The sequence below is a fragment of the Cyprinodon tularosa genome, unplaced genomic scaffold, assembly GCF_016077235.1.
Source record: "Cyprinodon tularosa strain WSP-4 unplaced genomic scaffold, ASM1607723v1 ctg910, whole genome shotgun sequence".
Taxonomy (NCBI): Eukaryota; Metazoa; Chordata; class Actinopteri; order Cyprinodontiformes; family Cyprinodontidae; genus Cyprinodon; species Cyprinodon tularosa.
Genome location: NW_024039686.1, coordinates 187,332 through 209,681, shown reverse-complemented (window position 1 = coordinate 209,681; position 22,350 = coordinate 187,332). Strand labels below are relative to the sequence as shown.

The window sequence follows — 22,350 nt, the reverse complement described above, 5'->3', positions numbered from 1 at the left end:
CACTGTATAGATTTTAAACATTTAGCCACCATTAAATCTGTCCTGAACTGTCTTTGCTAAACTTTGTTGTTTAAAGATCGTTAAAGAGTCTATTTGTACTGTTATTTCCCTTAGTGTTTTATTACCTACTAAAATGGAAAGATAGTAAAAGAATACCCCTGTTTTTAATTAAAATCCTTCACACTTTCAAAATAAAAGCCTGTCAGAAGTAACAATAATAAAGTTTTCATAATAATTTTATTTGGTATCTTTGCTTTATTTGACCCCCTGTTGTCACAGTTTCTGTTATATAAATGTAATCTGAGACATTTAAAGCAATATATAACTTTTTTGTTATTATGGTATTTTCTGATTGTTTTAGACATGTTTCTAAGTGAGATAGATGTGTTTCACACTCTAATGACATGTAATAACTTCTGACGTTCAATTTTAGACTTAGCATATCGTTATTGTCATTCAGGTCAGCATCACCAACACACACTGCTCAAAAAATACATTGAACATGGAAACGAACCAATGTAAGTTCACTCAAATCAAACTTCTGTGAAATCATACCATCCACTTTGGATGCAACACTGATTTCCTTTGCACAAGGAGGAACAGGAGGAGCACTTCCAGAGCCCTGCAAAATGACCTCCAAGAGGCCACAAATGCATATATGTCTGCACAGACGGTTAGACACCGACACCACAAAGATGGTATGAGGGCCCTACATAGATCTACATAGAACCCACATATGGGTTTTGTGCTTATAGCTTAACACCATGCAGGACGCTTGGCATTAAACAGAGAACCCCAGGATTGGCAAATTAGCCACTGGTGCACTGTTCTCAACTCAGCTGAAATCAGGTTCACATTGAGCAAAGTGACAGACGTGACAGAGTCTAGAGAAACGAAGGAGAGCAATTTGCAGCTGCCTACAACATTAATCAGCATGACCGGTTTGGCATAGGATCAGCAATGGTGTGGGGTGGCATTTCTTTGGAGGTTCCTACAGCACTCCATTTTCTTGCCAGAGGAAGCATGACTGCCATTAGGTACCGAGATGAGATCCTCAGACCCCTTGTGAGAGCATATGCTGACGCAGATGGCCCTGGGTTCCTCCTAATGCGTAAGGAGCTAGTCTCAATATTCACACACTCAAATATGTGATCCACTAATTCACAAGACAATCAACTCATGCATGTACAAGATCCACACATAAACAGAACAAGATCCACACATAAACAGAACAAGATCCACACATAAACAGAACAAGATCCACACATGCACAGAATAATTCAAACAAGCACATAAAATGTACATATTCACAAGACATTCTTCACAAGAACCTTTCTTATGCATCAGATGAGTCTCTAAATTCCACACAAATGCAGTGAAGTTCATAGACCAATAGTAGTTTATAAATAAACATAATTGTGAACGCATCATAAATATTTTTTGTTAATCATGTCTTGTGAATGTGTATGTTTTATGTGTTTGTTTGAATCGTTATGTACATGTGTGGATTTTATCCTGTGCATGTATCAATCTTGTCTTGTTCATGAGTGGGTTGTTTTGTGAATGTGTGGATCAGATAGGAGAGTTTGTGAATACTGAAATTCTAAGAGCTCCATAAAAGCTGAAAATTTTGTATTAATAAAAAAATAAAACACTGACATAAATAGATTTCTCCTTTCTAGATTAAACATGAAACTTCATTTCCAAACTGATTATAAATAAACGTTTTATTAATTTTGTGCTGCAGAACATCAGGAACTAAAATCAGCCTGAATTTCTAACTAAACAGCATCTCTACTGCCATCTAGTGTCAGCTTAAAGGTACTCGGTTTTCCCTTTGATAGTGACGCAATCATATTTATTACATTAAAGGATGATTTACTTCAAAATAAAATACTGCTCAATGTAAAATAATTTTAATTTACTTCACATTGTTTACACTTTTACTGTTAATTATTGATTGAATATATATATATATATATATATATATATATATATATATATATATATATATATATATATATATATATATATATATATATATATATATATATATATATATATATATATATATATATATATATATATATATATATATTCTACTAGCTGGTAGTGCATAAAACTAATTTCATTAATCTTGTGAAATTGTACAATAGTTCCTCCTCTATGGAGGCAGGAGACCAGATGTTCTCCTGGTTGTTTCTCCTCTGCTCAGTCAGCTCATGTCTCTCATCGCTCCACCAGAATCTGAGACTCTGCAGGCTCCTAAATCTGCTGCTGAACCAACTTCTGCTGCCTGAGAGAAAAAATCTGCTCTGAGAGCTGAAGTTCTTCCAAAAAGAAAATTAAAAACAATCCACTGGACCCAAGCTTTTTCAATTCAAAATGTCAGAAATAGCGTTGAGTTCGGAATTTTATACAGTAGCACACAAAACCTTGTTTTTTGTTTTGAAAATGTTCCTGTATTCACTGCATTTTTTTCACTTCTTGTCCTTTTTTTCATAATTTTGTTCCTGCTTCAATTTTTTCTGTTGTATTTCTTCATGTTGAACACAAGGGGGCGATGAATGTATGTGTTTTCTGCACCAGGACTATTTCTTGTTGTCAGTCAGTGTTTATTCTACCTTTCAGTCAACTTATAAGATGATATTTTATCACAGATGTAACTTAGATGTAAATTCCCAGTAGTTTGTTTAGTTCCCAGCAGCTCATGTGTGTTCAGTATATGGAAATCTAAGGACGACCAAACCTTTCTGCTTTAAAGCTGCAGCTGAGAGCAGGAAGGATGACAGCTTGAATGAAGAAGTTAAAGTCTGAATAATTACAGGAAGTAGAAAGATTGTGGTTTAAAAGCTCAAGTTGACAGAGTCACTCAGGAAACAGAGAGAGACGATGAAGCAGAGAGGAACCATGGAGGAATCTAGATGGAGGAAAATGTTGGTATTTTTCATCCTGTTGCTGCAGTTTACAGGTGAGGTTCTGAACAACTACTGTTTATTCAGTTCTCTTCATTTCAACATTAACAAACTGTTTCATCAATGCATCATGTTGCTAGTTTCATAGAGCAGACCTTGAGTTTAGTTCCTGTTGATAATCTGCTGTATAAGATGTCAAATATCTAAACAGTTATTCTTTATATTAAATTCTGATGTGAACATTTCTGCTTTGGTCTCATCAGGAGCTCTAAGCAGCGATAGAGATCTATTCCTCCTCATCCCTGTCAGAGCTGGAGATGATGTCACTTTGCCTTGTAGAAATGTGGATCCTAGATTCAGTGATTGTAGCTCCACCACCTGGATCTACAGTAAATCAAGACAATCAACTGTAGAGTTGGTTATTCATGGGGAGGTTGAAGATTCCAGATCAGACAGACTGAGTGTTTCTGCAAACTGTTCTCTGGTTCTAAAGAAAGTCACAGCTGAGGATGTTGGTCTTTACACCTGCAGACAGTTTATATCAGATAAACAGGAGGGTCCAGATGCTGCTGTTCATCTTTCTCTTGTTAACTGTAAGTATTAAACAATATTTTCACTTTTTATTGACAACAACCTGCTGACAGCTGAATCATAATGATTTCATGATCTGAAGGAACCATAATTCCTCTGATTTTCTCTTTCAAATCATCTTCAGTGACAGAAGATCAGAACCAGAACAGGGTGACATTAAGCTGCTCTGTGGTGACTGATAAGGAGTGTAAACACAGAGTGAGGTGGTTGATTAGAGGTAGAGATGTGGATAAAGAAAACAAAGAAATAACAGAATCATCATCTTCCTGCTCTGCTGCTGTCACCTTCCAGACGTCTCATTTCATTTACCAAACAAGGTTTAAGGATTTAAAGTGTGAAATAAAGACAGAAGACAATAAAGTTCATATTTTTACCTTCAGCTCTCATCCATCAGGTAGGAATTATGAAAACCTCTTAAGACTTTTCAGAGTTTTTCAGTTACATAAAGCACAATGTTTATTGTTGAATTCTGTTGCTTTTCTTAGACAAACGCAAAACAACGACCACATCACCATCAGAAACATCAGGTACAGGTGAACTAAAAGACAAACAAAGAGCAGAAACACAGGAGAAAACAAACCAAACGGAACTGAAAGAATCTGGAACTAAATCATCCTGATCTGATTATATTTAGTGAGGATTTTAACCACAAATTAAACTAAACATGAGTTCTACATTCTCAGTTTTGTTGTATCTTTGCTGGTATTATCTTTATTTATTTGATAAAAGCTCTCATATATATTCACACAGACATTCTTAGGCACAGTTTTACCAACAATAATACTTTTTTTTTTTTACCTCTTCTTTCCAGGTTTGCAGTGGTTGTACATCACTCTTCCTCTGGTTCTACTGCTTTTGATAATAACTGTTGGTGTGTTTGTTGTAATAAAGACTAAAGGTGAGAGATTTCTCTTTTTTTAAAACATGTCTCTCATTTAAATCTATTCTCATTTAAGTCTATTCTGAAATCTTTCACATCCTCAGGCAAGAAAACAGAAACTCCTAGTAAGGTGAGTTTACAAACCGTTCTGGTCCAAAATGTGATTAACTTTATAAAACGAATTAGAATGAGGAATATGGGAAGTTGCGTGCATATTAAAAAGCAGCTCATTGCTGCTTTGCTAAAATAGCATCAAATGGAAATGTTTACAGCTTTTAAATTCCAGTGAGGTAAGTTTATCAGCTAGTCTCTGACATCATTAGTTTAGTCATTAGTAAATGTCTCTGACATCATTAGACATCACAGTTTAATGTGGGGCTGGTGAGTCTGACTCTGTTTTCTGCAAAAAAAGAAACCTTTCCTCAGGATATCTGACCACTTCATGACTTCAGGAACACTTTAGTTGTAAATGATCCCAAATAACATGTCAATAACCGACCACATGAATGTGACTGTATCTATCTACAGGGTGGAAACCTCAAACCTCCAGAGACTCAGCCTCTGCCTGAAAACCAGCAACATGAGGTACACTGAAACCTTTCTAGTTCCACTTAATGTATTTAGACAAACACTGCAGATAAATTAAGCTACTATAAAGTTAGACTTTGCTACTTGCTACTGTGAGGTGGAAACAGGAAATGCTGAACATGATGCAAGAACTGAGCTATCTTGATGCATTTTTAGGGAACTAGGAGGTGCTGCAGCATCACCTCCTCGCTGACTGCTTGATCTGACTTTCTGCAGGTTGATCCAGATAATGGTGTTTCCTACGCCTCCATCAGCTACAATAAGACTCCCAACAGCAGCAGGGTAAACAGCTGGATTATTATTTACGATGCTTGAAAACGTTTTCATATGTTTTAGACCTTAACTTTTAATGTTGCAGTGGAACTTTTTGTTGTATGGCATGTGAAATTATTGTTTATGCAACCACCATGTGCACATTTATGAGGCTGCTGTTTATTTATCTAATCCATTCAGCCCTATATACACACATGTATTGACATGAATGTATAAATTTGTTGGGCAGATATTCTGGAATGACTTTTAGCTTCACAAGTTGACTTTCAACAAGAAAAACTTACAATTAAAAAAAAAAAAAAACAAAGAAAATTTGAGGACAGAAGTTGATTTAAAACAAGCTGAGAAAGTGTTTTCGAGCTATAATTGATCGACTTCTGATTCGGGGAGTGGCAGTCTAATGGTTAGGGCATAGGGTTTGGAATCCTGAGGTTGTGAGTTTGAAACCCAGTCCCAAAGACTGCCACTCTGATCTCTGAGCAAGACCCTTAACCCCTGATTGCTCCCCAAAGGGGATGGGTTAAATAAAGAGGTACATTTCTCCAATGTGAGATCAATAAAGTTCAATTTATTTATTACTTAAGATTTGTACAAACTACTTTAGAAGTGCAAGTTCTTCATAGAACCCTCCTGACTGAAATCTGGTTAAAATGTTAAGAAAATATCTCAGGAATCACAAAGGGGTCAGCTGATCCAATTGCCCAGAGTCTGTCCACTTAGACGTCCATCACCATTAAAGGATGGATTAGAGACAATTGAAAGAAGCTTGGAAATAAAAACGGTCAAGCTTACCTAATATTTTCAGATGCCTATATGAAAAACACTTGGAAAAAAAATGTTGTGAATCAGATGAGATAAAGAACGTCCGAACACTTTACCAATCATTAGGCACAGTGGTGGCAGTATTATGGCGTCCTCCTTTTTTCTGCCAGTAGCACTTTTACATCACACTATGCGATCAGAACCATAAGGAAATTGGAGAATCTTAATTTTTCAACCCATGAAAACCACTTCTAATGAAATTAGTCTCAAAAACATTTGATTATGAAAACAGCCAGATGTTACCAAGTGATTGGCATTTAAAGGTATACTATGCAACCGGTGTTGATTTTCCAGCGAGGCTCCTCCCAGAGGGCGAAAGTAAAAGTGAACTGTCGTAAATATGCTCAGCTGTTCTTCTGGTTTCTCCGTCAAGCCAGGCACGGTTGTTTTGAGCTTAGCAGACAGGCGAACGCAACCCAATCTGCGCAAAATAAGGAATTTAGTAAAGTAAATAGACAGTCTTGAGATACTTCACATGTGAAGCAAGTTTGCCAAATAGCAAGCGATGCAGTTATCACCTACCACAACAACAATGTTTAGGCAGCAAGCTAACTAACTTGCTAACTAATAAAACGAACATTTCGCTAGCTACTTAGCTACTCAGCAACAGACCATAATCATACAAAACGGCAGTACAAACAGTGAAAGTATGAACATGCACACAGAGAGAGAAACCATTCCAATGTTACTTACAATCACATCAGCAGAAACGCGAGGTCCGCGACAGCCTTGCAGCGTTCTTTTTCTTTTAGCTCTCGCCATTCGGAAAAAGCTTGCCCGATGTTCACCCGTGTACGACTCCTCTCTCTGTCCAGAGCCCTTCTCCTCTCTCTTGCCTGCTCCGACATGGGCTTTCACTGTTTTCTGGCTGGTTCCGCCATGATAACTGCACAAATATCGCCACTGCGCTAGCAACGAGCATGCCTTTCACTGGGGGCGTGTAGCAGTTCTCGCCGTAAAGCAAGACCGACTCTCACCATGCACGAGACTTCTGAGCCTGTGGGTGCGGGCCGAGGGTTCCTGCAATTGCAAGTACGGTATTTCCCCTACAGACCACCAGGGCGGCCGAGAAAACCTTTGTTCAGCCTGAAATGACTCATTTAATCATCCAAAACGTTATGGAACACATCAATCAACTGAAAAATGTTGCATAGTGTGCCTTTCAACAGAGATTATTGTTAGAATCTGTATTTCTTTTGCATGAAACCCTAAGTTTATTTAAAATTAGTAGTTGTTTTCTCTTCAGTCGGTTTATTTAAGGAGAGAAGGAAAAACTTTGCATTAATAAAACCGCAGGAATTAGTGTCAATCACACCATCCCCTGCACCGCACTGGGTTACTATGATCATGTGATCGTTGCTGCATATAGACCAAATCTAAAACTATATTGTAATGCCCCACATCAGCTTACTAAGCACAGCTGTAAACCAACACCGTGGTGAGTTATATCAGTGATAAACTCTGGTTCACAATTCACACAACAAGGTTGGAAAACCAGAAGGAATTTAACAGCATAGACTGTCCTCGGGTCTAATCTTCCTACTTTTAGGAACTGTACACCTCCAGGACTCTGAGGCTAGAAGGAAAGATTGCAGCTGACCCCTCCCATCTTCAGCACAAACTGTTTCAGTCTCTCCGCTCTAAAAGGAGACTGCGGTCCATCAGAACTAAAAACCTTTTACCACAAATAAACAGCTTATTCCTATCTGCAACAAGCCTCATTAACAAGACCAGATCCCCCACAGACACTTTCTCAGCACATGTAAATTCTATTTCATTCCGGGGCTGGCCCCTCCTTGGTGCCTTCGCTTCCGGGGTCCCTTTGGGCGCCTGGGGCTTTGGGTCTCCCGGCGCTGGACTCAGTGCTCTGGGGGGTGTGCCTCTCCGGCTCTCCACAACCACTATTGAGCTTTTTTTTATGGTTAAAACTTTACATGCACAAGTTTACCCTCACAAACAACTACAGGTGCTAGGCTTCAGGTACTTAGAGATTCACTTCCAAACAGAAACCCCACATTCATATCTTCAGGTAACACAGAGTACATGTCAGACTTAATAATATTACTTTAGCGATAGTTTCAAGGTGTTGCTTTATTGTATATCTCGTACCATGTCTTTCGGTTGTGCTGTTCTTTTTTCATCTCGTTACAGGTGATGAAGCAGACTGAAAATGTTTTGTCATCGTCTCCTTCCTATCTCCTCTTTCTTTCATCTTTTGTCCTTTTTTTTTTTTTTTTTCCTTCTTCTGTTTTTCTGCTCTACTTACATTGCAGTGTCCATATAAACTGTAAAACTCCCTGCATAATTATAATAAAGTAATTTATATGCATGAAACAAGTGTAGCGGTATGGCAATTGCCATACCGCTACACTTGTGAAAGTAAAATCTGTTGGGCTCCTTTTGGCATCAAGACAATTATTCTTATTGCCATCTTGCCAGACAGGACACTGTAAAAAAAAAAAAAAAAAAAAAAAAAAAAAAAAAAAAAAAATCTATTTCATTGAAAGTCATCTTATAATAGCATATTATCAGTATCTACCAGGGTGCTTCCCCTTCCTCTATTCCTATAACATGCATATTTCAAATATGTATCTTTAAATGTATTCAGCTAAACTGTATATTTGTCTGTCAGCAGCCCTTTGCTAGCAAAGCGTATTCCTCATATACCTAAAACAATGTTTGACAATACTGAATATTGACCAGACTGCGTCTCTTTTCTGTTTCTGCAGCTTCAACATGATGACGAAGGTGATACTGTGACATACAGCACTGTGAAAGCTTCCTCCACAGATCCCAGTGTCCTCTATGATTCAGTCAAATAGCCAAACAAACCAGTCTGAGGTTCTCAAATATGTCATCAGAGAATGTGCTAAAAGTTAGAAATGCTATAGCAGGCATTAACAACATTTATTTGTAAAAAAAATGTCTCATTAATTATTGGATGATTGTATTAAATTAACAAAATATGCCACATATTCCCTATTTAGCTGCTGTAAAGTGTTCAAGCTTTGGATTCTTGTTTTTATAATAAATTTGCAATTTTACAATTTTATCTGAATCTGATGAAGTTGATTTTATTTGATCAGTTTCTAAAAATCATAAGACGTGCAGACAAGTGTGAGAATCATCATAAAGTGGATCTCAAAGAGGAAGTTTTTTTTCACATGGAAGAAAAAGAGAACATTTCTTTAAAACTCGACTACTGCATGTTAAAGACAAGCTTGTTTCTAACCAGAAACCAGCAGTTTAGAGAAGCAAATGTTTCACAACAGGAAAGAGGAAATATTTTAAGAATCAACTTATGCTGAGAAACTTAGCCTAGCTCATTTATATGTTTAACGAGAATTACTATGATAATGCCATGGTTATAAGAGAAGTTATTTTTTTATGTGACTTCTTCATTTAAACGTGTTAGATGATTAAACTCATTTCACAAAAGTTTGTGCAATGCCACATGCATGCAAAATGTGACTCAACTTTTAATCTACAGTCAGCATAAAAAGAAGCAAAAAAAAGCACCACTGACAAAAATGGGTCAGGACAGACAACATCATCCAGGTGGATATTTTTTTATGTGGCTCAGTTAGTTCTAATGGGTCATTTTTGTTAAAACAGTAAATACATGCATATAAAAATTCTTTTTTTTCTATTTTCCTGTGAATCAAGAAGTGAGAATGCCACTGGAAACTTTTCCAAATCCAGGCCCAGATAATTTATTCATCTACGTTTGCCTTCTTTCAAGCAGATTAAAGTTACTCTAAAATCAAAAAACCTACATAAACCCTGTATAATTATGAGGAAATACTTTATAAATACACAAAGCACAAAACTTTATTTTATCTTGAATAAAAGGAACCAGGGCGGCAGGTTGGAGACGCCTGATCCTGATCAATTGCCAAAATCATAAATAACTACCACGGGACATATTCTCCAATCCAGGAGGTGGCGCTGCAGCGGATAAACCGAACGATAGAGAACCGGAAGTTTTCCTCCGTTGTCACAGTATCAGCTCCCAGCTTCCAGTGTTACACTAAACGGAAGTGAGAGTTAGTTTTTTTTAGGTAAGTTTTAAATGGTTAACAACCGAGGCTGGGGAGAAATTAGCCTTTTGTTAGCGGCTACAAACCGGTGCAGTTTTTAAAATATTTTTTTGTTCATTTATTTTAAAGTCACCGATTACAATATATTTTCCGCCAACATGAAGCACATTTAGCGTATTGTCTTGATGAGCCGCCGGTCGGCCTCAGTGTAGTTAGCATGTAGCATGCTAAAGGTAGACGGTTTTTGAGTGGTGTTTGCTTCTGGTTTCAGATTGATTTGGTCACCGGAGTCTGTTTGCATGTCTGCTATGTGTGTCAGATGTGTCTGTGAACATAATTAGACCATGAGCAACAGTCATCCTCTGAGGCCTCTGGCCTCCGTTTCGGAGATCGACCACATCCACCTGCTGTCTGAGCAGCTCGGAGCGCTCGTGCTGGGAGAGGAGTACAGCGACGTCACCTTCATAGTGGAGGGGAAGAGGTTCCCTGCGCACCGGGTCATCCTGGCTGCTCGATGCCACTACTTCAGGTACCAATAAATTTGTGTTTTGTTATAAAAAAAGGCACAAAAAAAGCTGCTCAGTGGGTAGCACTGCTGCCTTGCAGCTAGAAGGTTCTGGGTTCGATTCCCGGCCCGGGATCTTTCTGCATGGAGTTTTCCCTGAGCATGCCTGGGATCTCTTTGGGTACTCTGGCTTCCTCCCACTTCTCTAAATTCTCCTTAGATGTGAATGCGAATGGTTTGTCTGTGTGTTGCTCTGCGCCGACCTGTCCAGGATGGACCCCGCCTCTCTCCCGTAGGCAGCTGGAGATGGGCACCAGCACCCCTCGCAACCCCGCTTGGGATAAGCGTGTCAGAAGATGGATGAATGGATGATCTCACATGGAGAAATTCCCTTAAATACTCCCTCCATCCACCACACAGTTATAACATGTCATTAACCCTCAAACTACTGTCATTATCACTTCTTTTACACTAATGGACCTATATAAAAACCTTTCTAATTTAAGATTCAGAGTAATTGCTCTAAGTACTGTTACAGGCTCGGATTGGTAATCTGTGATACTGCCCAGTGGGCCGCTCCTAATTCCAAGTGTGCTATGGCCGGCCATCCTTAAATCATACCGGCCCCAACACGTACTCTCGTAGCACCTACCTGTGACAGTAAATAGCTCAAGGAGCTCAAGAAGTAATATGATGTTAACCACCTAAGTGATGCATGCAGTATAAATAGCCCTTCCTTGTCATACACATACTTGTGAAGGGTGGCATATGGTGTCATTTTCTGTTTCTTCAAACTGTAAAATCCTTGCAACAAACTAAATTATAATAAAACTAATATGCTTTCTTTAAACAAAACTACGATGTTCCTCTTATATTTGGCAAATTTATGTTAGAATATTTTGCAAAAATATTTTGCGGTGCATGATGGGGTTTTGCATCCAAAGTTTAATGTTTCCCGTCACGTGCATTGTTGCCAGGTTGGGATGTTTCCCAATCTGGCAGTTTAGGATGGTAATCTATGGGTAAAAAATGTTTTTCTTTAGATTTGTTGCCTAAGAGATCAATAGACTTTGCTTAAAATTGGGCGAGATTTCGTATATTCAGGCGGTGTATGAACATATTTTGGGATGGAAAACGTGAGTCACTGACATCTAGTAACCCTGCTGATGTGGTGAGTGTGGCAGCAGTCACCGTCGCATCCGTGTTAATAACCAAAGCCAGTTAAACCGCATTATAGAAGACTGGCGATGGTTGTCATGTGATGCTTGAAGATATATTGGTTAATCCACAATGTGTATCCGTATTGTGTTTCACATATGAGACGCATGCGTTTGGCTGTGCTTCTATTTTTTGTGGGCGGGTGTAGCTGTAAAAAAATGGAAAAATGCCAGGGCCTAAAATCATTCCCAGTCCCAGCCTGCTAAGGAATAATAATTTTGAACAAATATTTATTAAATTACTTGCTGTTGTAAAGTACATAAATTCAATGACACATTTTATTATTTGATAGAATAAGTAATTTGGAAAATAATATAATTTCAGTCATCACATATGAATCCATTTTGGTTAAATATGAAGCTGTTTATTTTCAAATTGTTAAAGTAATCCGTATGTTTATTAATGTAAAAATTATCTCCATATCTGCTTCTTCTTCTACTACATGGCTGCAGTTAAACACATCAGATGGTTCTTATGTTATTAGTTTAATTAAGGTGAAAATTTTCTTACCTGAAGGTTTTATTGTTTGTTTATTCTTCAATTTTTCTGAATGTGTTTCCTGTTTGTCTGAATAAATTTGATTGTAGCTACATTAAAACTGAATCTTATAATCTTATATATATATATATATATATATATATATATATATATATATATATATATATATATATATATATATATTTCAGCGATAGTAACAAGGTGTTTGTTTATTGTATCTCTTATATTATATCCGTTGGTTAAGCTGTCCTTTTTACATCTCTTTGCAGGTGATGAAACAGACTGAAGACGTTTTATCAGTATCTCCCTTTTATCTCCTCTTTCTTTTATCTTTTCTCCTTTTTTCTGTTTTTCCTCTCCTGTTCTACTTACATTGCAGTGCCCATATAATCTGTAATACTCCCTGTATAATTATAATAAAGCTATTTACATGCATATATCAACCGGAACACTATAGTGATAGCTGCACTGTTCCAGTTGTGAAAGCAAAATCCATTGGGCGCTTTTTTGGCATAAAGACAATTATTCTTATAACCAGACAGGATACTGTAAAAAGAAAAAAAAAACTGAATGTGTGATAGAATTCATGACCTCCTTCTGATGTCGCTTTCCTGTTTAGGGCCCTGCTGTACGGTGGGATGAAAGAGTCCCAGCCCCAGGCTGAGGTCCGTTTGGAGGAGACCCGGGCTGAAGCGTTCTCCATGCTGCTAAACTACCTGTATACGGGCCGGGCCAGCCTCAGTTCAGCCCGGGAAGAGGTGCTGCTGGACTTCCTGGGTTTGGCTCATCGCTACGGCCTCCAGCCTCTGGAGGACTCTACCTGCGAGTTCCTCCGCACCATCCTGCACATCAACAACATTTGCCTGGTGTTCGACGTGGCGAGCCTCTACTCTCTGAGCGCGCTCAATGAGGCCTGCTGCGCCTACATGGACAGACATGCTCCTGAGGTTCTGAACTCAGAGGGCTTCCTGTCGCTCTCTAAGGTACAGTGTTTGACGTATTGTTCAGTTTGAGGCTCGCTTTTCTTCCTATCTGGGTTTGTTTGTAAAAAAAAAAGGTATTTTTTCTGCAGGCGGCTCTGCTGACTGTGGTCAGGCGGGACTCGTTTGCTGCCAGCGAGAAGGAAATCTTCCAGGCCTTGTCTCGCTGGTGCCAGCAGCACGAGGACGGGGCCGACACACAGGAAGTGATGTCAGCAGTGCGCCTGCCGCTCATGACTCTGACAGAGATGCTGAATGTGGTGCGGCCCTCTGGCCTGGTGAGCCCCGACGACCTGCTGGACGCCATAAAGACCCGCTCCGAGAGCCGCAACATGGACCTCAACTATCGAGGGATGCTCAGTAAGTCCTGCTGTCTGAGCCTAACAGAGGAAATCACTTCCTGTACTGTAGCGGAGAACACAACCTGCGTCTGATCTCAGTCCCAGAGGAGAACATCGCCACCATGAAGCACGGAGCTCAGGTCGTTAAAGGAGAGCTGAAGTCTGCGCTGCTGGATGGAGACACCCAGAACTACGACCTGGACCACGGCTTCTCCCGGCACCCCATCGAAGAGGACGGCCGCTCCGGGCTCCAGGTCAAACTGGGGCAGCCGTCCATCATCAACCACATCCGGCTGCTGCTGTGGGACAGAGACAGCCGGTGAGACGAGCCCCGCTCATCAATCTCCGGCAGATGATCACTGAACTTTACTGCTTTGATGCCATTAAGTGACTGCATATTGCTAATTGTTTAATTTATTCTAAATCTAATGCGTCTCTAATCTGGTTGAAGCTCCTACTCCTACTACATCGAGGTGTCCATGGATGAGCTGGACTGGATCCGCGTTATCGACCACTCCAAGTACCTCTGCAGGTCCTGGCAGAACCTTTACTTCACACCACGAGTTTGCAGGTAAAGAACAATTACATCTTTCCAGTTCCTTCCCTGTGGTTGAATTGACTTTAGCTCTGAGGATTATTAATTTAAATGTTTTTAATTCGTATGTTTCCAGACATCCCAGCTCATTATTTTGATGCTTTTATTGTTATAGATGATTTTAGATGGAGACGTAGAAAAACTCTTTAACATTTAAAGCAATTTGAGACGACTGGAATGAATTATGCAGACCTTCTAAGTGAATCGATCTAAATAAAGTGCTTTTATTTATCTGCCCTTTTTATAGAGCTCATCATTTTATGTCAGGAGCTGGTGAAGATTCTCAGTCATCCAGGTCATGGTCATTCCAAAATAAATAAAAAAACAATCCACTGGACTTTGTTTCCAAGTTTGAAGACGTTTCGCTTCCCATCCAGGAAGCTTTTTCAATTCAAAATGTCAGAAATAGCATTGAGTTTGAAGCTTTATAGAGTGGACCAAAAAACATTATGTCAGAAGGGTTTAAACATCAGTTAGACGGGAAATTTGTGTTCAGTTATCCTTTATATCTTTGCTTTAGATAAAAATAAGTTTTAAACAACATAATCCTAAGTTGTATAGGAAAAAAATACTTATCTAATTCAGACTTCACAAAATGTTTTGCTGTAACTAAATGCAAAGTTTGTCAAATATGATCTTTAGCTCTTTGTTTTTATTGAACTCCAGATCTGTTAATCAGTTATTTCAGAGCGGCTGTCCCTGTTTGTTAACTGGGAGCAGCTGTGGGAACCGAGCAGCTGAGTTTTCCTCACTGATGTTTCCAGGAACTAGTCCAACTGTAATGGATGCAAACAAAGACGATTCGTTTTCTTGTCCAAAGCCTTTATATGAACGGTGCTGCAATCAGTTAGCTTCAGGGATACAGCTGCTAAATGTCCCAAAGAAGCAAATAGAATTACATTAAACCGGTATTTATAAGAACGTTTATGTTTTAGTGCTTCCTGACACACGTCCTCCTACAATCAACCAAAGTAAAATCACATGCCCTCTATCGTTGTTGCCTCTACAGACTTCGTTACTCGGTTCATGAACGACAGATTCAGGCTGGATTCTCTGGGTGGGATGAGCTGCTTTGTTGAGTCTCTGCCTCACAGAGAAAACACAGGCGACAGGTTGTGAATATGGGTCACAAACCACCATCTGGGAAGCACCCTAACCTTGGTTATAGACTCAACACAAGAAAAAGAAGATAAAACTTTTGGTCTAGTGTGAAAAAAAGAGCCAAATTGAACTGTGATTGGTGACGAAATAAACAAGGAGGGAGTAATGTGATGGGTTAGAGCTATGGTCGTTATAATAGCAAATAGGTTGGAAAAAAAAACTTCACTATTGATGAATTCCTTATCCCAGAGTAATCTATACACTATACAGTGCTTTTTATTTTTTTCCCTCTCTTCTATGTGTTGCACAGTAGGAATGTCATTTCAACCTTTCACCAGAGGAGGCAAACATCTGTAAAACCTCTGGAACTTGTCCTCTGCTCATTTAGACTCCACCATCTCATTACTTATCAAACAATGAAGAAAACAAGATGGGATCATAACTAAAAAAGTGATCTACACTTTAAAACTATAAAAATACAATACAACATAAAAAATATGTAAATTCTTATATTTTAAGATGGGTTTGTTTTTCTTTTTACTGTTACTAAATGTTTCACAGACAAAAAGGAACCAAAAATCTCAGTTAAAACACTGACTTTTAAATTGGTAGAAATAAACTACAAAATGTTCTATATTCATTTTTCTGCTTATAAAATAAAAAAAAATATTATATTTAACTTTTAGATGGGTCCTGTTTTAAATTTGGGATTAAAATAAATGTGTTGAAATGTCAGCGATAACTACTGAAAAATGTCAATTTATAATGAATATATATATATGTTTTTTTTTTTTTTTTTGCAGTAGTCTACCTTTTAATTATCTTTTTTGTTAAACATCTGTTTATTTCACCTAAAATTATTTATTTGACTTGGATAACAGAAGTGTTTTAAGGATATTTTAAGGACATAAAACATTTTTAAAAATGCCCCCCACCCTCCGTAGCATCACAGAAACTGCAGCAAATGGTCAATTTGCTCCAATGTTTTTGATTCCCCTCATTATTAATGATGAGTCCTCAGATCTCTTTTTTTTTATTTTATTTTATTTTTTTTATTTAATCGGATGGTTTTTCGTGTTTCAGATACGTTCGTATTGTTGGAACACACAACACAGTGAACAAGGTGTTCCACCTGGTGGCTTTTGAATGCATGTTCACCAACCGCTCCTTCACTCTGGAGAACGGACTTATTGGTACGTTTCTGTTAAAAACTTCCTTAGTTTTTATATTATTAGATCGTATTCCTCATGATGTTAAATGTTTCTGTGGTAACTGAACGTTACTACTTCTAATGTCCCACAGTTCCCAATGAGAACGTGGCCACCATAGCAGCCTGTGCCAGTGTGATAGAGGGGGTGAGCCGAAGCAGAAACGCTTTGCTGAACGGCGACACCCGGAACTACGACTGGGACTCGGGCTACACCTGTCACCAGCTGGGCTCAGGAGCCATCGTCATCCAGCTGGCTCAGCCCTACTCCATCGGGTCACTGAGGTCAGTTCTGGCCTAAGTGGGTTCGGGTCAGTCCCTCTGTCCCATTTCCTCCAAGGCGTTAAACAGTTCTGGTTTTAAACCAAACATTTTTACTGTTCTGTTCCACAGTTTAGTTTCTGCTTTTCATTATGAGCTGAAACTCAACGTTTAACGTCATGAGTGATGAACATAAAGAGCTGCCAACATTAGAGCAGTCTGCTTTGACTCCAGCTTTCTTTTCCCTCGTTAAACCAGAGCTGGAATGTCAGGATTACTATCAAAGTGAATGTTTGGGTTTCTATGTTCTGATCCAGGCTGCTTCTCTGGGACTGTGATGAGCGCTCCTACAGTTACTATATTGAAGTTTCCACCAATCAGCAGCAGTGGACCAAGGTGGTGGATCGGACCAGGGTCGCATGTCGGTGAGTTCACTGGTTTATGTGAAGCTATCGATGTTTAATCTAACAAAAAATCTAATCTTACAAGAAACCATGGATTAAAAAATATTAATTTTTTTTCCATTCTTCATATTATAAGTTCTTTGTTGAAGTTATTTTAATAAACTGTAGAAGTTAAATCAGTTAAACAAAGTTTAACAAAGCTAATTTCTATTAATACCTTTAAGAAGTGCATCTGAACTTCTTACAGGCTGTTTTTTTTCCTTTGGAAGCTTTTTGTGAAGGTTCGGATAATGTCCATCAGTATGATGATCACTGTGGGCCGTCCTTTGGTCCTGTCCTGCCCAGCATATCACTGCGAGAGACTCTGCTGTCCCTCCTCCTCCCTCTGTGGCTGACTGACCGCACAATACAGAAGACAAACCCATTATTCTCATTCTTTATTTAGATCCCATTAGCTCCCTTAAAGTGGTTGCTAGTATTGCTGGGGTCCAGGATATGTTTTTAATTAGTGTATAAATCACACCAAACTGCAATAAAATACATAATTCCAGCGTACATATTGAATAGAATAGGACAGGAAATCCCTTCATTGTCCCACAATGGAGAAATTCTGTTGTTTACAGCAGAATTTCACTAAGATCAAATAAAACATACAAAATCCTCTTTAGTCGGGATAAAAGTGTTAAATTTTAGAAGATCTGGGTCCTTCCATGACATATTTATAAGATCTTTAACTAAAGATCTACACCTTCTAACATGGGCCATTCAACGTTAGCAATCGTCAGGAGCATACGTGTCTTTTTTATGCTATTTGTGGGTTTTATTCTTTGTGCTTTCAGCAAAGCGTGTTGTGAAATATCCTCCAGCTCGTCAATATCTGGGACCATTAGCTGTATACATTAACACTAATGTTTGCATTAGTAAAAAAATCCTCTAAATTTTTCATTTCCAGCTCCCTCCTGTGTTTGGGAGGGCGATTAGGTCAACAATAAAAATATTCCTGAGTATAAAGTCCCTTCGTTAACATGAAATTGCAAACATCTTAGACGTTCTGTAGTCTCTGGGTAAATGTAATTGCTACTGCTAAATCAGCGTTTCCTGATTTAAACCTGGCAACACCCTGAGACAAAAGCTAGTTCACCCTAAAGTAAGAAACCCAACTCCTCAGGACAGGACTCAGCTGTCCACCTACACCTGAAGGCTAAAGGACACTCATTTTTTTAATACAACAGCATCCATATTCTTGCCGAGGAAGACAGATGGTTTGAGAGAGGTGTTAAGGAATCCACCTATCTCTCAACAGAGGAGGTGGTCTTAGAAATAACCTTACACTTATAAAGCACTTTTAGAAACAATTCCCAGATGATTAATCCCCCATCTGCCCCAAACTGACTTGCACTTCAATGAGAAATATGGCCGAAACCACTCTGACGCAGGAGTTAATGACCCATCAGAACCCCCTAACGACCATTAACCCCCAAGTGTCCTCCATGGCCAATCCAGTAGGAGGGATCAAAATCATCTTTTATTAAACCTAACTCTTTGTTAGACCTACAGTATATTAATCTCAGTGCTCCCCACCACTAGTTAGAACTGAAGAAGGCTCTTTGGATGAGAAGAGAAACATCTTTTAGAAATCTTCACATCCACTTGCCTAAACTGAACTATTCTCAGTCATCCATGACCTGGATGACTGAGAATCTTCACAGATATGTTTCCTGAACGCTTTCTTAAGGGTCGCCTTTTGAGTTTTATCAACATTTTCATATTTTTCAAGAAAATAGATAAAAGTACGGTGGCCCTGAAGTGCAAACTGCAAGTACAAATCTAAAAGCGCAACTACATCAAGGAAATCGCAACTACATTAAGAAAAACAAAACTACATGAAAACATGGATACTAACTGAAATTTGGTGATTAGTCTTAAGCATATCCAGTATCACCTCGTACGTATGTCCTGATTCAAAATATTCCTGGATAACGGCAGCTATGTTTGGGGCACCGACAATATCCATGTTTTCAAAAGCCGCAGCAGGCAGAATGACTTCCGGTTCAAGGGTCAAACGGCGCTGTCGTCCAATCAGCGATGTCTCATGTTTCCCACTGGTACCTACCTTTTCCGGTAGGTTAATGTAATTGTGTTTTTCTTAATGTAGTTGCGCTTTGCTTTATGTAGTTTTGTTTTTCTTAATGTAGTTGTGCTTTGCTTTATGTAGTTTTGTTTTTCTTAATGTAGTTGTGCTTTGCTTTATGTAGTTTTGTTTTTCTTAATGTAGTTGTGCTTTGCTTTATGTAGTTGCGATTTCCCTAATGTAGTTGCGCTTTTAGATTTGTAGTTGCAGTTTGCGCTTCAGGGCGCCGTATAAAAGCCTTGACTAAAATGTCTGAAATACCTCCAGTAATTACTTGAAGAGAAAGCCTTCATCTTGTATAACGTGTTTCGATGCTGTTAGGAATACATTAAGTTCCTTTTTTATTCAATTAATTTCTGCCAATAATCTTTGGATGTATGGAGCAGCAATCAAAGGTACTTCTCAGCTGCTCCTCCTGTTGGACCAACTGTGTAAAGGTTTTGGTATCTTTCCCTCATGAACTTCATGAACTAAGTCTGGTAGTTTTTAGAGGCCATTTTCCTCTTTAATAACAGCATAAATAATTACATTGTTCATTATCTGTGACCTGTTGTTCAGCCTGACTGCTGTTTGTTTTATCATGTTTCAGATCGTGGCAGACCTTAAAGTTTGACCATCAGCCTGCTTCCTTCATCCGTATTGTTGGGACCCATAACACAGCGAATGAGGTAGCTTATTTTTTTTTCTTAGCGATCCCCCCTTTATGTGGTTTGAAGCAGAACTAAGTCTAATCTCTCCGCAGGTTTTCCACTGCGTCCACTTCGAGTGTCCCGCCCAGCTGGACACGGAGGTCGCCGAAGGCAGCCCGGGCGTGGATTCGTCCGATTCCGGGACCGCCGCGCCGCAGCAGCGACCCCAGCGACCTTCACGCACACACAGCCTGCTGCCCACCCAACCTTCCTCCTCATCCGCATCCTCCTCCTCCTCACAGTCTCACCATTAAAAGCTCTGAAACCTCCTGACGCCATTTTGCACAGCTTTCACCACCCAGACCGCACTGTTGCGATGCTGCTAAGGTCCATCGTCACGTTGTCTCAGTCGATCGTCCCTCCTCACGTGTGCAGCAGTAGAGACCTGTGTATCCGTGGCAACGTAGTTTATTTATATCTCGTCTTCCCGGGTGTTTTTGACTGAAATATTCAATGTACTGATGTGTACATTTTATGAAGGTACTCAGTCAGGGTTTCTCCTTCCAAAATCTTGAAGTCCGATTATTATGATTTTTTCATAGATGAGGCGCACTGACATGATTATACCACTAAAGCAGCAGAAGGGCAGGCGATGTGAATTTGATAAATTCATACGAACACCTTTGAAGAACAAAAGGATTAAATCCTTTATCAAGCTATTTTTTAGGAAGTTATCTTTGAGAAGCAAAAAGCAGATCCAACTGACTTTTCATAACATAGTTACATAGTTAGAGTCATATATTTTTCAAAGTCTGTTCTTAAAGAAAAAAACCCTCCATAGATGGAAGTAAAAGCATCCTGTCTGTTTTTCGGGTGCAAATAAAACTCCCAACTAAATCCTGTTTTACATTTGCATATTAAAAGATTTGAATATCAGACTTTCATACCCTAAATCGAGGCATATGCTCTGACCTGGTGCCAATTTTTGATAAGATTTCACACCATAGTAAATATTTTAAGCATCTTAATTGCTTATTAAAATAGCAGGGGGGGATTTTTTTTTATGAAGAACATCAGGGCTCAGAAGCTCGGACCAAATTAATGTATGCACTAGAGCTGCCTGATCTGAAGTTTATACATGTTAGAAACACGAGCAGCTGCTGTTGGCACTTTAAACCTGAAAAAAAAAAAAAGTTAGATTGGGTTTTCTGACTTTCTTACAGCTCTAGAGTGCTGATTGGTTCTTTCTATTTGTATGTACAATTGATTTCATCTTTTGGCCTCTGGGGGATGTAGTAAGATTTATTTCCTGTTAGAGTTTTTATTTAATAAGCTGTTAGATCTGTTTTTTTTGTGTGCATTTAGATTTAGCACTTTTTAATTTAATGGAAGGGTTGGAACCTTTGTTCAGTGTTTCATGAGGTTGATTAGGGTAATTAGCTGAATAGTTTTTTCTTTAGGCGTCCCATCTGCTGTGTAGAAGATAATGGATTAGTCGGTTCAAGTCTTCCTCAGTAACAGAATAGGGCTTTGTTTATAAAGTAGAGATGATAGCCCGCAACTTTAGGAATATTTTGCTTTGTAAATCGAATGCTTCTGATCAGTGATGCTGATTGTTTGTGCACTCATTGTTCTACAAACTACTTCTCTGTGGGATTTTTCAGAGAACAACTGACGATGCTGATTAACTTTTTTTTTGTTTATTTTGTGAAGGTTCACAGCAATCTGTTTGTGTGAAATGCTGCTGTTGACCGTAGGTGATGTCTTTCACACAAGCGATCCGGTGACCTGGATCTCCTGAGTCCTCCAAGCTTCTGTTACAGAACGAGCTGTGCTGATCGATCAGTCACTATGTGTTCACCATGCTTTAGGCACTAACGCTCTGTTAGCTCATTAGATGACGTTGATGCTACCTAATGAGAGATTGTTGTCATTAAACTTATAATCTTTGATTATTTGGAAACTTGAATGGCTTTCAATGTCTATTTCAATGACTAAATACAGCTCTTATTGACAAAACCAGACTCTCCTTCCTAATGTCTCTGTTCCATATGTTTATTTAAATTGTGCAACACACTTTGGAACCTAATGAGTCCATCTTTTTACTCAGTTTCTAAACACAACCAACATGCTGTAACCTGTAGAGGATCACATCTGCGGCTGATTTCTGCATTTCCTGCTTCTGGGGGCTCTGTATGTAAATGTCGGATGAGGGTGACTGATAGAGGCGAGAGGTTTTGAAAGTCGTTAAGCAACAATCTTGCAAAACTGATTACACAGTAACACTTGCAAAAAAAAAAAAAAGCGTGGAAACTTTTTATTGCAGAGGACCCAGAACAATTACTAGTCAGCTGATTTGATTCCATGTTAA

At 38.9% G+C, this 22,350-nt stretch overlaps 2 protein-coding genes and 1 long non-coding RNA gene across 4 annotated transcripts; all 3 read left to right on the top strand.

Moving 5' to 3' along the window:
• Positions 1-2,785: 2,785 nt before the first annotated feature.
• On the top strand, positions 2,786-4,125 carry LOC119776129. Its single transcript, XM_038274399.1, has 4 exons — positions 2,786-2,971; positions 3,179-3,508; positions 3,631-3,900; positions 3,992-4,125. The coding sequence occupies exons 1-4, from the start codon at positions 2,893-2,895 to the stop codon at positions 4,123-4,125; spliced, it is 813 nt and encodes a 270-aa protein (XP_038130327.1). The 5' UTR covers positions 2,786-2,892.
• Positions 4,126-4,787: 662 nt separating this feature from the next.
• LOC119776128 lies at positions 4,788-9,084 on the top strand. Its single transcript, XR_005279739.1, has 3 exons — positions 4,788-4,971; positions 5,191-5,256; positions 8,799-9,084. It is a non-coding gene; the product is annotated as an uncharacterized LOC119776128 (long non-coding RNA).
• A 1,016-nt stretch (positions 9,085-10,100) lies between these two features.
• btbd9 (BTB (POZ) domain containing 9) lies at positions 10,101-22,001 on the top strand. 2 transcript variants are annotated; one of them, XM_038274402.1, is made up of 11 exons: positions 10,101-10,130; positions 10,429-10,638; positions 12,950-13,313; positions 13,403-13,670; positions 13,751-13,970; positions 14,103-14,222; positions 16,431-16,540; positions 16,650-16,839; positions 17,133-17,240; positions 19,940-20,018; positions 20,093-22,001. In XM_038274402.1, exons 2-11 carry the CDS (start codon positions 10,454-10,456, stop codon positions 20,291-20,293), a joined length of 1,845 nt encoding a protein of 614 aa, XP_038130330.1. In that variant the 5' UTR covers positions 10,101-10,130; positions 10,429-10,453; the 3' UTR covers positions 20,294-22,001. The 2 variants fall into 2 exon arrangements, with proteins under 2 accessions (XP_038130330.1, XP_038130329.1); XM_038274401.1 differs by having other exon boundaries at positions 10,381-10,638.
• The last annotated feature ends 349 nt before the right edge of the window (positions 22,002-22,350 follow it).

Bases quoted from the DNA above. Each gene is read 5' to 3' on its own strand.
- LOC119776129 (XM_038274399.1), top strand. From the start codon at position 2,893: ATGAAGCAGAGAGGAACCATGGAGGAATCTAGATGGAGGAAAATGTTG. The intron at 2,972-3,178 runs GTGAGGTTCTGA...TGGTCTCATCAG, and splicing joins CCTGTTGCTGCAGTTTACAG to GAGCTCTAAGCAGCGATAGA. The intron at 3,509-3,630 runs GTAAGTATTAAA...AATCATCTTCAG, and splicing joins TCATCTTTCTCTTGTTAACT to TGACAGAAGATCAGAACCAG.
- btbd9 (XM_038274402.1), top strand. From the start codon at position 10,454: ATGAGCAACAGTCATCCTCTGAGGCCTCTGGCCTCCGTTTCGGAGATC. The intron at 16,541-16,649 runs GTACGTTTCTGT...AATGTCCCACAG, and splicing joins TCTGGAGAACGGACTTATTG to TTCCCAATGAGAACGTGGCC. The intron at 20,019-20,092 runs GTAGCTTATTTT...ATCTCTCCGCAG, and splicing joins CCCATAACACAGCGAATGAG to GTTTTCCACTGCGTCCACTT.